The 13383-nt window shown below is 41.6% G+C and overlaps 4 protein-coding genes across 6 annotated transcripts in view; 2 read left to right on the plus strand and 2 right to left on the minus strand.

Annotated features, from left to right (window-relative positions):
- The window catches only part of LOC124316145, a 411551-nt gene that overhangs the window by 320528 nt on the left and 77640 nt on the right, over window positions 1-13383 (plus strand). The window lies entirely within an intron of this gene.
- On the minus strand, window positions 89-3509 carry LOC124316157 (zinc finger BED domain-containing protein RICESLEEPER 2-like). 2 transcript variants are annotated; one of them, XM_046781929.1, is made up of 8 exons: window positions 3165-3509; window positions 2766-3016; window positions 2553-2703; window positions 2230-2483; window positions 1752-2159; window positions 1488-1667; window positions 758-1422; window positions 89-692 (listed from the first exon to the last, which is right to left on the minus strand). In XM_046781929.1, exons 1-8 carry the CDS (start codon window positions 3298-3300, stop codon window positions 206-208), a joined length of 2532 nt encoding a protein of 843 aa, XP_046637885.1. In that variant the 5' UTR covers window positions 3301-3509; the 3' UTR covers window positions 89-205. The 2 variants fall into 2 exon arrangements, with proteins under 2 accessions (XP_046637885.1, XP_046637884.1); XM_046781928.1 differs by having other exon boundaries at window positions 3087-3505.
- LOC124316181 (ubiquitin-like modifier-activating enzyme ATG7) lies at window positions 3716-6807 on the plus strand. The gene is made up of 10 exons (XM_046781978.1): window positions 3716-4024; window positions 4081-4285; window positions 4345-4461; window positions 4526-5107; window positions 5176-5334; window positions 5398-5580; window positions 5702-5878; window positions 5983-6098; window positions 6209-6530; window positions 6599-6807. The coding sequence occupies exons 1-10, from the start codon at window positions 3813-3815 to the stop codon at window positions 6638-6640; spliced, it is 2115 nt and encodes a 704-aa protein (XP_046637934.1). The 5' UTR covers window positions 3716-3812; the 3' UTR covers window positions 6641-6807.
- Window positions 7059-13305, minus strand: LOC124316433 (transcription cofactor vestigial-like protein 4). Of its 2 annotated transcripts, none has more exons than XM_046782375.1 (5): window positions 12501-13305; window positions 9308-9452; window positions 8859-9241; window positions 7378-7572; window positions 7059-7302 (listed from the first exon to the last, which is right to left on the minus strand). In XM_046782375.1, the coding sequence occupies exons 1-5, from the start codon at window positions 12583-12585 to the stop codon at window positions 7160-7162; spliced, it is 951 nt and encodes a 316-aa protein (XP_046638331.1). In that variant the 5' UTR covers window positions 12586-13305; the 3' UTR covers window positions 7059-7159. The 2 variants fall into 2 exon arrangements, with proteins under 2 accessions (XP_046638331.1, XP_046638330.1); XM_046782374.1 differs by lacking the exon at window positions 12501-13305 and adding an exon at window positions 9541-10216.

Here is a 13383-nt window from a genome sequence, read left to right on the forward strand (position 1 = left end):
TAACAAAATTAATAATATGGATAGTTGGATACTAGCTGGCCCGACGATAAATTTAATTTTTTAATAAATATTCATATTCGACAAAGTGTAATTATTACAAAGTGTATTTGTTATCTTAGTTTCATTTACGAAAGAATCTTCAGAGAATTCTTAAGTTTCAAAAAATCCGAGTTATCTTATCGAAAAAATTACAAAATTCTTGATCTTAATCGCCTTCCAGTTTCAGCGTCACGTGAAACTTTTCATCCAAGAATCCTCCAACATCCTTTGCTCCCACCAATCCAATTTTATACCACGAACGTAAACATATAAGAGCTTCAACGATCTCGGGATTTAAATTTGTATCTGCAATTCCGAAAACATCTTTACCCAAGATGAAGGCCCTTTCGCTAGCGGCACTTGTCGCTGGAATGCCGAGAATCTCTTTAGCCATACGACCCAATCGAGGCCATCGACAAGACCGGTTGGCCCAGTAAGTGAAAACTGCAGAGGGATCACAGTCCACCGGTTCCGTTCTTTCCATCTCGTATTGTTCCAATTCATCCATTTCAAGTTTCACCACTGGACTATTTTTTGATAGAACCTTGGAAATATAGCTTTCATTAAATGCGGGTCGCTTGCCAGTGACGTTTTTGCTATTCGCGGGTTCAATAACTGGAGTCTCTTTATAATTATTCCAAACAGATTGTATCCTAAAAATAAAATACTTGGTTACTCGATATAGCGATAAGGATGTCAAAAAATTTATATAACTCACGCTGGCTTAACTCTGCTTGTGATCAGTTTCTTATCCATAGCTTGAAGTGCATCTTGCGATTCTTCACCACAATTCCAACCATTTTCGATGAAATATTGCATCTTCAGTCTCGGGTCCATAAAAGTTGCCGCCATAACAACAGGAGATGACTTATCGTAATAGGAAGCCAATTTCTGAAGGCCAGCGGCAGCTCCCTTTACGATCAACGAATGAGTGATCGATTCATGACGGCCTTTTGAAACGTCTTCCAATATCACCAACAACCGATTGTACATTGGTACAACAAGCGATAAAGTAGGAAATCCACTTCCTTCAATGTACTTGGTAATTGTGGCAAATTCTTCCAAAAATTCAAGCACTTGATCCAAGTTCTCCCAGTCTTCTTTGTACATTTCATTTCTTTGGAGATCTGCCTCTTTAGCGATTTCATCAATGGCCGGTCTCAGCTTCACAGCACGTCTGAGGAAGTAATAAGTTGAACTCCATTGCGATGTGTGATCCAAAATTGGGAGAAGATCGTGAGCAATAACAGAACCTTCGGGGAACGCCATTTCTTCTTCTTCTTCTTGATATTTTTCGTCGTGTAATCCACATGATTCTAGGACATTCTTAAATTTCTGAATCCTTCGATGCGAAGCTCGGATTGAATTGATGAGATCGCGAAGCTGTTGATGGGAAATACAAAATTGTCAATATAAAATTTAAATTCAAACGGATTTTTCTGCTTCACTTTTTGGAGAAGTATAGATACAGTCCCAAGAATGGTTTGCACGCAGATGTTCATGACATACGCGAAACATCTAACCCACAAGCCTTTATCGAAAGGTTGTGAACTGTCCTTGGTCAGGGAGACTATGTGGTCAATGAAGGTTTCATCGGAAGTCGCATTATCTGTTGTTATAGATAACATCTGGGGGTGAACCGGTGAAGGGAAGGAATTTAGTTAGAATGATTCACTGTAAAATAAATCGAAATAAAGATAAACAATACGTACTTGTTCTTGGAGTTCAAAGGACTTGATCGTTTCAAAAAAGGTATCGCCAAAATTTGAGCCGGAACGCTCGCCTATAATTTGCTTGAATCCTATTATGGCATCAATCGGTTTAAATTGTTTAGTGAGCAAGGAAACTGTGATGCCCATAAATGCCAAGTTGTTTGACGTGATCTTGAGGTCCGTTGTTAAGGCTACGTTGATTCCTTTTAGAATTGTAAAGACTTTCTCTCTTGTTTCCAAGAAAGTTGACATAAGTTTATCTATCACTGCAGCTCTGTCCATTGGCTCGTACAATGGTTGCAGACAGGAAATTAAGTCACGAAATGCAGGTTCCTCTCCCATGGAAAGTGATTCGTTGCCTGATACAATGAATTCAAGAAAATCTCTGTCCGCTTTTTCACGGTCAAACTTCAAAAACAAAAAAATTCATGTCAAATATTTGCTAAGGTACTTATGGTACAGAATAAAGATAGCCTACTTTGAACGGCGGAGCCGATTTTTTAGAGTTAGTCGGACTGCATGGGGTTGGAGTATTCTTAATTTTGTTGTTATGCATGTTCATCAAATGCCTCGAGATGACACCTGTGCCATTTCTAAGAAATGTCTTTTTACAATACATACACTTGTACCTATCAGGTTGACCTTTAACTTGAATCAAGGTAGTGTATTTCCAAATCCATGACTTTTGTTTCCTCACTTTCATGTGTGTCGCACTCTCAGAATGTGGGATATCTGTAAATATGTTAAAAATATACAAAATTATGATTATAAAAATTACTAGAAAGAAAGGATAATTAGTACCTTCTGTTTGAGCTGAACTTGACTGATCGGTGAATTCTGTAGAAAGAAGTTGAAGTGCATCATCATCACTTGTGTGCTTCTGCAAACTTTTTTTTTTGTTGCTGTAGGATTTAGGCACAGCTGGACGTTTAAATGATGATTGCTTGCCATTCTTGAGTTAAAATATGTTAGTCAAGGCAGTTGCGGTACAGAATAAAGACAGTTCAAACCTACTTTGAATGGTGGGACCAACTTTCCAGAGCTAATCATGGTGCATTGGGTATTCTTCATTTTATCAGAATGTTTGTTGATCAAATGCCTTGAAATGGGACTTGTACCATTTCTAACAAATGTCTTTTCACAATACATACACTTGTACTTTTCAGGTTGACCTTTCACTTGAATCAAGTTTGTATGTTTCCAAATCCATGAATAGCACCGTTTCTTTCCTTTCTTGAAAGTCTCACTCTCGGGTTGTGTGCTATCTGTTAGTACATTGACAACAATAAACAACATTATAATTTAAAAGATTAATGAAAGAAAGAATATTAATACTTTCTGTTTGAGCTGGACTTGACTCATTGGTACTCTCTGCTAGATAAAGTATAAGTGGATCGTCATCAATAATCTCACCATCAGTTTCAACGGTTTCAACAGTAATGTTTAGCGGCCATGTGCCAGCGGCATCGTCTATATCACAGGATTCAGGCAGACTTGGACGTTTAAAGGATGATTGCTGGTCATTTTCAGTCGACTCACGTTTAGACATAATCTAGCCTGTTTTGTTTTGAAGCTACGGCACGTGTAGGACCGGTGCAATAGACCTGCTCAATTTGATGGAGCACTGCAATTTCTTGAGCTATTGGCTTAGCCGTAGCCTAGCGTATGAGCTACGAGCCTTTTTGTTGACTACTAGATGTCGAAGCTTTTAAGGGTCAGACCCGTCCAACAAAAAAATTGTCTTGACGTTCACCATTTTTCGGGATAACATGACCCGGGCCACAACCCTCTGTGGGGGATGAAAATAGCCATTGATATGTACATGATTAAAATTTAATAGCACGCAGGTTTCAAATAATAACGAGCAAAATATAATAACGTTAAGAATTTTCAATCTCTTGAGACTTCAACAGGTCACCGTTTCGAAAAAAAATATATTTTTGTAGTCGAATTTGTCAACACGAGATGGCGGGTTTTTGACGTTTGAGCTAGTAAACACTAAACAAGAACGGATGCAAATTCCAGAAGTTTTGATTTGGAAGTGAAACAAAAGGCGGAAACATGTCATCAGCGGTGGATAATGAAAAAATTCTGCAGTTTTTACCCTTCAGTTCCGTTATCTCTAGCTCATTCTGGCACAAGTTGACTCAAATGAAAATTGATGTTTATGCTTTGAATGACGAACCTGTTGAGATCACTGGCTATTATACAAATCAGTCTACATCGTCAAGGCTTCCCGCCTGTTTAAACGTTGATTACTCTTCTTTCGAAAAGTAAGCAAGATTAATCTGTTAGCTGATAGTTAAATTTCAAAGATTGCTTTCTGAAGTCATCAGGTTGCTGATGCAGTGAGTACCAACGGAATTCTATGTCAGGGACTCCTACAGAACACAAACACCCTTGAGGCCTTCAAGGAAATCAACAAACAAACTGCCATTAACAAGTGTGGTGAACAAATCTGGAATGACATTTTGAGTGGAGCAGCTCTGTCAAACCCTAGTCTCCTAACCCGTTTTCTCTTGCTCACATTTGCAGTAACATACAAAACACATTATATAATACATTTCATGCCACTAACTATTTATAAAAATAGGATTTAAAGAAATATCAGTTCTACTATTGGTTTGCCTTTCCAACACTGGTTTTCCCGTCTAAAATCCTCTTAAATGACGAACCTAAAGAAGTGGACAAAGTTTTAACAAAAGAAGAGGTGTGTTTCTTTATAAGTGAACACAGAGACAAATGTTTACTAATGCCTCGAATATTCCTTTCAGCTTCTTCAGTTCCAGCAGGCTTACGATGAATTCAAGTCCTCATATGGTCAGAGTGCTTTTGTGGTTGAGAAGAATACTGAATTAGGATACAAATGCCATCCTTTGAAAGAACTGGCCAATCTCAAAGATATTACGTGGATTGGGTTTTGTGACCCGTCTTCCCTACCTACCAACCCCGGATGGCCACTGCGAAATCTTTTAGCTTTATTAGCTCATCACCATAAAGAACGTCTCGTTGGCCTCTCTATTCTCTGCTGGCGTGATGGAGTGCGCGACGGACAACGCCGAGTTGGCTCTAGTCTCTTAATAGAAATCAAAGATGTCGTCTATCCTGGCGAGACCGATTCCATACCCAAATGTCTCGGATGGGAGAAGAACGAACGGGGCAAACTTGGAGCTCGAACGGTGAATCTCAGCAATTCCATGGATCCCGAACGCTTGGCCGAATCAGCCGTCGATCTCAATTTGAAGTTGATGAAATGGCGTTTATTACCGGAGCTCAACCTGGATCTCATCCAAAATACCAAATGCCTACTCCTCGGAGCTGGAACTCTTGGTTGTTATGTCGCCAGAACGTTGATGGTATCACACTCAATTGATAAATGCAATTTAATCAATTTGAATTCAATTTGTTTACACATTTGTTTTAGGCATGGGGAGTCCGTCACATTACATTTATCGATAACGGACGAGTCTCATATTCCAATCCGGTACGCCAATCGCTTTTCAGTTTCGACAATTGCCTCAACGGAGGTCAACCCAAAGCTGAAAGTGCTGCAAATACTCTACGTAAAATCTTCCCTGGAATGGTTTGTTTTTATCCAAAATTTTAAATTTTCTATTCGAAATTGATGAGATTTTAATTGGAGTAGATCAGTCGAGGGATCGATTTGCGCATTCCGATGCCTGGCCATTACGTCACAGATGCCGAAGAAGTTGAGAAGGACGTCCAGATGTTGGCGGACGCAATCGATGAGCACGACGTCGTCTTCCTGTTGACTGACACGCGAGAAAGTCGTTGGCTGCCTTCCATGTTGTCTGCTTATCGCGGAAAGGTTTTTAAAAATAATAAAACAAATAATAATTTATCATAGTTTTACAATTTTCCTTTTTAAGGACGTAAAAATTCATTCACAAAAAAGAAAATTTATTTAAAATAGTTTTTTCTGTTTACAGCTGGCCATCAATGCCGCCTTGGGCTTTGACACGTATTTGGTTATGCGTCACGGACAAAGAGAGCCGTGGAATCCCGGTCAAGTTCAATCTGAAAAATCGAAAGGCGTCATGCGGGGAGCTCTGGCTGGTCGCCAGCTGGGCTGTTATTTCTGCAATGACGTTGTCGCTCCTGGCAATGTGAGTATTCTTATTTTTTCGCAAAGGGAGGGGGTCTGGATATCGTGACGTTTTGACGTGGAATTCTTCCAACTTGTTCGTATATATTTTTCTTGTCCATTCAGTCGACCAAAGATCGGACCCTTGATCAACAATGTACCGTCACGCGACCCGGCATTTCTCTGATCGCCTCCGGATTGGCTGTCGAATTGATGGTCTCTGTTCTCCAACATCCTCAAGGGTTCGTTTTCGTTTGTACATCGACACCAAACATATCATTGCAATTGCTCATTGTTACCCCGCCAGACATTCGAGTAATAATATCCGTCCGTATTTCCTTCATTCCGACAGGGGAAACGCGTCGGCTGAGATTTCCACCGATGCCATGACAACCGTCCAGCAACACCAGCAACAAGAGTTGGAAAAGAAGGAAGCGATTAATAGCAGCCCGCTCGGTGTCGTACCTCACTCGATTCGAGGTTTTCTCCACCGACACCAGCAAGTGCTTCCGGCGACGGAAGCATTTTTCAATTGCACGGCTTGTTCACCGCTCGTCATCCAGCGCTACGCCGAAAAAGGCTACGCCTTTTTAGCCGAGGTTTTCAATGATTCCGATATCCTGGAACAGGTGTCCGGATTAGCCGATCTTCACAAGGACATTGCTACCATCGAGGTAAATTATTTTATCCCAATTCTGAAAATGTTACAAACAAATTTGAATTAATCCACTTTTCAATTCAGGATTGGGATTATCCGGAAGAGTCTGAAGGATCAACAGATTAGATTAGCAAATATGAAATTTATTCACACATTGTATTCCTCGCTAGAACTGAATGTCATCACAATGTCGTAACGAGATGTCAAGGAAAATGTCTCTCTATCGAAATTAAATCGAAAAATACAAAGCAAAAAAGAAATATTATAATTGATAGGAATTCCAACAGAAGAGAGGGGGGTAAAAAAAAGATCACGTATGGAAAGATAATCTTTTTTGTCACATCAAACACACACACACACACAAATTACACATCAACTCGAGGATTTTGAAAAAAGTTGAAAAATCGAAATACCACATCAAGTTTTTTTCTTTTTTTTTTAAATTTGGCCAAAAAAAAATATTTAAAACCAACTGAAAAATATCTAATAAATAATCAAATTGGAACTGATTTCGGATTTTAATTAATTATTAAAAGTTTGCTGTTTTTTTTTTTTTAGTTTTTTTTTTCACACGCACACACAAAAACTCTCTACCGTTAAAATATTTTCGTGATCGATTATTTGAAAAATAAAAGAGAAATAATATTAAGTGAGAAGAAGTCCTTGTCGCTGGGCTGATGACGGTAGTGGAGAGCCTGGCTGGGAGTCGGTGTTGGCCTCCTTTTCCTTGGTTTCACTCTGCAATTTGAGCCAAGTTTCTCCAAGGGCTTTGGCGAAATGATCATCCACTATTGAAACCAAAAAAAGGTTAGAAAATGAAAGAAATTTTTACAAATATAAAATTGTTGTCCTTTTTGCTTTACCTGAAAGTCCTGTGACGTTGACAGTGGATGGCATTTTATTGGCCGCCCCACCGTCGCGTGAGGATGAGTCATTGGTGGTCGTTAAATTGGAGGTAGACGACGATGAAGACGATGGCGACGACGAAGCAAACAGGTGAGTGTAACGTTCGCCCAGCGATCGCCGGAAATGTTCGTCAATCACCGGGTCGCACATACCTATATTTGGTCAAGAAACAAATGAAAATCGTTTTATTATTATGTCAGTCGTCCTTTTTTTTTCCGAGAGTCGTGAGCTGAATGTCAACGAACTCTGGTCAAAAGGGACCCACTGTCAAGTGGTGGCCTTCGAACAACAACAACAACAACAACAACCAAACTTCTTTCTTTTTTTTCTCATCTATTTTCCCCTCTCTCCTAAAAGGTGTTGATGATTATCGATCGTCCAGCATGTACACACAGCTGGCTGGCGCGTCCATACGCTCCTTCTATAACCCTCCTGAAGATAGGAGCCCCACAGCACCCCATGAATGAAAACGTTTTCTTCTTCTCCAACAAAGAGAAAAGACCAAATGGAAGGGCGACCTTCATCGCTTCAAGCGCTTGGTTCGATTCCGTTTTCAACCGAGTTTTCATCCAACTTCTCTTCTTTGGCTTCTTCTTCTTCTTCAACTATTGTTGTAGATATTTTTTCGAGCAAAAGGGTAGGATTTCTTCTTGGGACCCTTACCTGTGATCTTCTCTCCCCCCCAACCATCAACACTTTCCGAAAGGTAAGAAGAAGAATATACAATATATCGATCGGCCTTGAGGGTATGGGGGGTTCTCTTCTTTCCCTTAACGTTGAAAAATGGTAAACAGCCGCGCGGGACTTTTGACCCCTTTTAACAGAGTAAGGAAGAAGAAGGGTCCACCTTCTTTTTTCAGGAGAAGAGAAAAACTCCTCCCAATCAGCAATTAGCATTGGCTCGGAAAAAGAAAGAACCGACCAACATAAAAGAAATCTTCTTTCTGCACTTGTATTGTTTCCCTGTTTGAAACAATCGCTAGATATGGGGCTCGGCTCCTTATAGGAGCCCTCCTGAAATGAAAAAAAGTAAGTTACCGATATCAAAAAGTGCGGCGGAGCGCAATGATCCGGAGAAAATCCACACACACAAAGGAACCAAAAGATGGGGTGGTGGTACACACACACACACACGAGGGTTGTTGGTTAGGTACATCTAACACACATTGTCTTCGTGATTTCCCCCCACCGTCCACCTGTGTGACCTCGCCCGAGGCTAGCCTCCTTATTTTCTTATTTTTTCGGTGGCGCCACTGAACTAGAGGGGAGAAAATATCTTTGGTGAGCCCCGTCTGCTCCTCCTCTTCTTCTTCTTCTTCTTCCAGGTAATTAAAAGTTTCACCTTCCGAGAGACGAGCTTTTCCTCACCCCCCATATATCGCCCAGCACACACGGCCCTCCTTTTGTTTCAACAAAGAAAAAATAATAGAAAACGAACCTGAGGAAATGATTTCGCGGCGTTGTGGAGGAAGTCTAGCCTCTCCGTCAGCTGTTGGACGCGAGCGAACTGGTGGTGGTGGAGGAGATCCATTGCCTGCTGTGGTTGTCCGAGCTGACTGGGAGGCCGACGAGCTCGTACTGCCGCAAGGACTCGGACAGCTGGGAGCCGGACTCGATCGCAAACTGGAAGCGCAAGTGATGACAGAAGGTCGAGGACCTGATGAACTTCCGTAATCCGGTGGACTGGGATATCTCAGCGGATAGGACGGAAGGATTCCAGTTGACGATCCAGCCGCTGGATAAGGTGGAGGTGATGCTCGACGTCCAGTGCTCATATCCAGTGGTCTGTCCACTTCATCAGCCGTTTCCACCGGAATTCTCCTTTTTTAATCAAAATAATCAAATGAAAATGAAGTTGAATTGGAATTAAAGTTAAATGTAATTTACTCTTTGCGAGCCCTGGCGGCGGTAGAAAGCAATTCGTGATGGCGTTCGTGACGTCTTCGTTCTTTCTTGGTCCTCGTCGGGAGTTCTTTATTTCCACCCCCATCATTGTCAGCACCGACCCGATTGGATGTTAAATCCCGATCATCTATTAATTAAAAAGAAAGCATTAAAAATGATTCAATTCCACACCAATCAAAATGACAAAACGATTGGGGAGGGTAGTAGGTAATCACCATCGCTATCTGACCACGGCTGCCACAAAGGCTTTGGTCTGACGGCCGCAGGAGGAGGATCGTGAGGAGGAGGAACTCTCTGTTGACTGGGTTCGTGGTGGCTGGCCATCGGCCTGCCGTTCGCCCCGTGAAAGACACAATTGAATAGCGTTCGACGACAGGATCACCCACCCAAAAACAACACTCAACCGATTCAATTCAAAGCCAAAAACAAAATCCCGACACGCACAACAACCTGGACCGAGTCACGTCATTACACCAGAAACTCGGTCAATCAACTAGAGCCCAAAAACGTTGGTGTCTTAATTTTTCAAACTGTGTGTGTGTGTAAATCCAATTCGACCAAAGTGAAGACGTCAGAGAACGAGCGTCATAGAAGCGCGTCAGGTGCACCAAACGAAACAAAAGACACACACGGGGTGCACAGAAGCCAGTTTTTCGGGTCAAGTTGAATGCGTTATGACGTCACAAAACACTAACAAACACACACACACACACACACAAAACTTACACACTGGACGTAAGAGCGAGAGGGAGGAAAGGCGCGGGCCGTCTCACAAGGCGCCGCATCTCGAATGCCTGCCTTTTCGATAGTGGGCCAACACGAAATGCAGAAGAAGAAGAAGCGCCACAGATTGCAGCGCCACCGCTTCACAACAGCCGCCCCGAGAGGATTTTTCTTCTTCAACCACGCGGTTGGCCACACCACAGGTACGCCACCTGTCCCTAATACCTCCCCCTTTCTTCTTCTCCCCCCCTCTTCTTCTTCTTGGCCAGAAAAATGATAATAATAATAATCATAATAAATACGAGAAAGGCTTTTTTTAAAGTTGTTGGTAGAAATTCGAGTCTACGAAAAAAATTTGGACAAGTTCATTGTCTCAGAAAATAGTTTTTAACTAATCCACCGTTAATTGTTGGGCTTTTTTTCATCAGTCATGCGAAGGCCACGTGATTGGTTGGTTCAACAGGTGGCTACCGACGCAACGAATTTTTCTTTTTTTGTGTGTTGGGGACCATCTCTTAAATAACAATTCTCTGACTCATTGAATATAAAATAAAAAAGGTTTCTCGGTACTGAACCTCAAAAGCGGAAATGGCAACATAAATTGCACGAATAACTTTTTCCTTTAGTGGTTTGAGATTCTCGGAGAAACCATAATCAAAGAAATAAAATAAGTAATCGATTCTTTTCGGGTCGGCCTCATATTATCAGTGTGAGTCGACTTGAGGTCTGCCATTCGTCTTTTTTTTCCAGTTAATTTTGAAAAATATCCCTTCGATTGTGAATATCAGTGTCGGTTGAGTTCCCAGACTTTTCTTTCTTTTTTATTTTATCTTCCTGGGCTTGACGTCATCAGAGAGGGGGGATAAAAAATGTCTACTACTACTACTAGGATACTACTGTGTTATTCGTCACAAAAGACTTCCTTTCTTTCTCACACGTTTCCCCCCGTCTCGGTGAGTAATCGACCACCGTCAATGCCTCGAGTCGACGCCATTAATCACGTGGACGCCATTTTCTACCTTTTTGTATTTTATTCTTTTTTCGTTTCTTTTATTTTTGGTCGAAACAGTAAGCCATCTAGCGGTCAAAATTACAACCTTTTGTCCGCCACCTAGCGGTCGAATAAACAACTATGCCCAAGTCCAGTTATTTTTGAAAAAAAAAAACCCAGAAACATTTGCTGTGCTCTTCCCGAAATTCTCAAGTTTTTACAGAGCGTGAAAAGGGGACCGTTCGCCATTGCGCCTATAGCCCCCGTAGTGCGTAAAAAGTCAGGAATGCGCACGGTAATCCTCTTGTTATAGCTTTTTCACGCTGGAAAGCGACAAGTCAGCGTTGCCAACAGAAAAAGAGAAAAGGAATAGAGCTCTCCTAACTACTACTTCAAAAAAAGAGAGATGGTGAACATTTGTGCTTGCATTGCTTACGGATGACCTTTAAGGTCCTTGGAGATAATTCAATTAAAACTTTCTTTTCTTTCTCTCTCGTTTTTTCCTAGTAAAATAAACTTTTTAATAGATAGGGAGGGGGGACTACTGGAAATAACAGGAGGAAACGGAAACTGGGATTCATTAAATTTATAAAGAAGAAAAACGAAAAGATGAAACCGGATCGTTCCACACATACACACGAGGACACCAAAGTTAGAAGGGGGGTGTTGGATAGCCCCTTTTCTTCCATCCATCCGGCCGGCTGTGTGTGTGTGTTAGTACAACAGCCATTTTCCGTTCACAATTGGGTTATAAGGAAAAAAGCTGAATGTTGTACATGTGTACAAGCCAGCGTGGGACTTTTTTAATAGTCTGTAAATAGCCGTCAACATATGGAAAAATAGAGATCGGACGGGCAGATGGGGCACACACACACAAGGACGGACATACTATCCATAGTGGGGGGTTATAACCGAGGGGAAGAAAAGTATAAAAAGGGGAGCATATATATAAAGGGAAACTGGTCGATATATTTTTTTTCCCGTACAGCTGCTACTACCCCCTAGACACAACCTTGTGTCGCATGCAATCGCCTCCTGAAATTATGAAGGGGACAGGACAGACACACAGCCCCAAAAAAGGCCAACCCAATTTCTTTATGGATATCAAAAATCCTTGTGTGTGTTGATTGGGAGACTCGTTTGACAGACTCTCCGCATTCCACAGTTAGTACACACACTTCAACAGCGTGTCTGTGTGTTAAAAAAGTGACTTTCTTTATGGCTGGAGGGCACGGAACGCTAGCACCAACCAATCCCAATAACATTGACATTCCTGACATTTTGTTCCGCCGTGAGCGCGGAACGCACACCGAAAAAAAAGAAAGAAATAAAAATTCGATTTGATATTTCGTACCTGGTCCCCGAACCACATTCCTCTGTAATCTTTTTAATCCCAATCTTCCAATTTTCTACCTTTCAAAAAAAAAAAAACGAACAAATTTGAAAATTTCGGTATTTTACCTTTGTGTTTGTTGGCAGTTGATTTGTGAAGTTGATCGTGAATGAGCGTGGCAGCTCTCGACAGCACGTCCAACGGCGTCTCCATAGCGTCGTCGACTGTTGGAGGTTGGATTTTACACGACGCGCGCGCGCAAACGTTGGCGATCGATTTCCGAACAACAACAACAACAACCCAAAATCAATGATCAACACACACACACCCACAAACTGAATAATTTCACGTGAAAAATCAAAAAAAGAAGAAGAAGCTGAACCGACTGACTCGGCAATCTGCACACGAATGAGAAAGTCACAACTGTGTGCGGTTGGTGTAGCTCAGGAATTCGACAGACAACCTTTTTTTTGACTTAGTTCCTTTTTTCTTCTCTTGTGTGTGTGTGTGTGTGTGTTGTTGTCAGCTGCTGCAGACAGAAAAGAGAGTCGCCCGGCTCTACTCTATAACTCTGAGAGAGAGGCTAAGAACCGGCCAGGAATTTCCACCATTTGGCACCGCCTTCTTTCCCCTCTTTCACAACGGACCACTCCCACTGTACACACACACGCTCCCGGGGCTCTCTCTTGGGGGGGGGGAACAACAAAACAGCTGATTGTGTGTGAGTCTCACGAAATAGACTCAGCGCCATTCTTAAAGGAACACACACATACACACACGGGACTCACGCATTTACACACTGTATTTTTAATGTACACACATTCCACACTGTCGGGATGAATGTGGTTTTGGTTCACTTTTTCGGATACCCACAAAATAGCCAAAGGGGATTCTTATTTTTTGGGTTTTTTTAAAACCGAGGATGGAGTTGATCGATCGACGCCCACTTTTTTTTTGTACCTTAATATATTTTTATCTTCTTTAATAACTCTTTTTTCTTGGGAGAGTATT

Source organism: Daphnia pulicaria, chromosome 12 (genome assembly GCF_021234035.1).
Source record: "Daphnia pulicaria isolate SC F1-1A chromosome 12, SC_F0-13Bv2, whole genome shotgun sequence".
In the NCBI taxonomy this organism is placed as follows: domain Eukaryota; kingdom Metazoa; phylum Arthropoda; class Branchiopoda; order Diplostraca; family Daphniidae; genus Daphnia; species Daphnia pulicaria.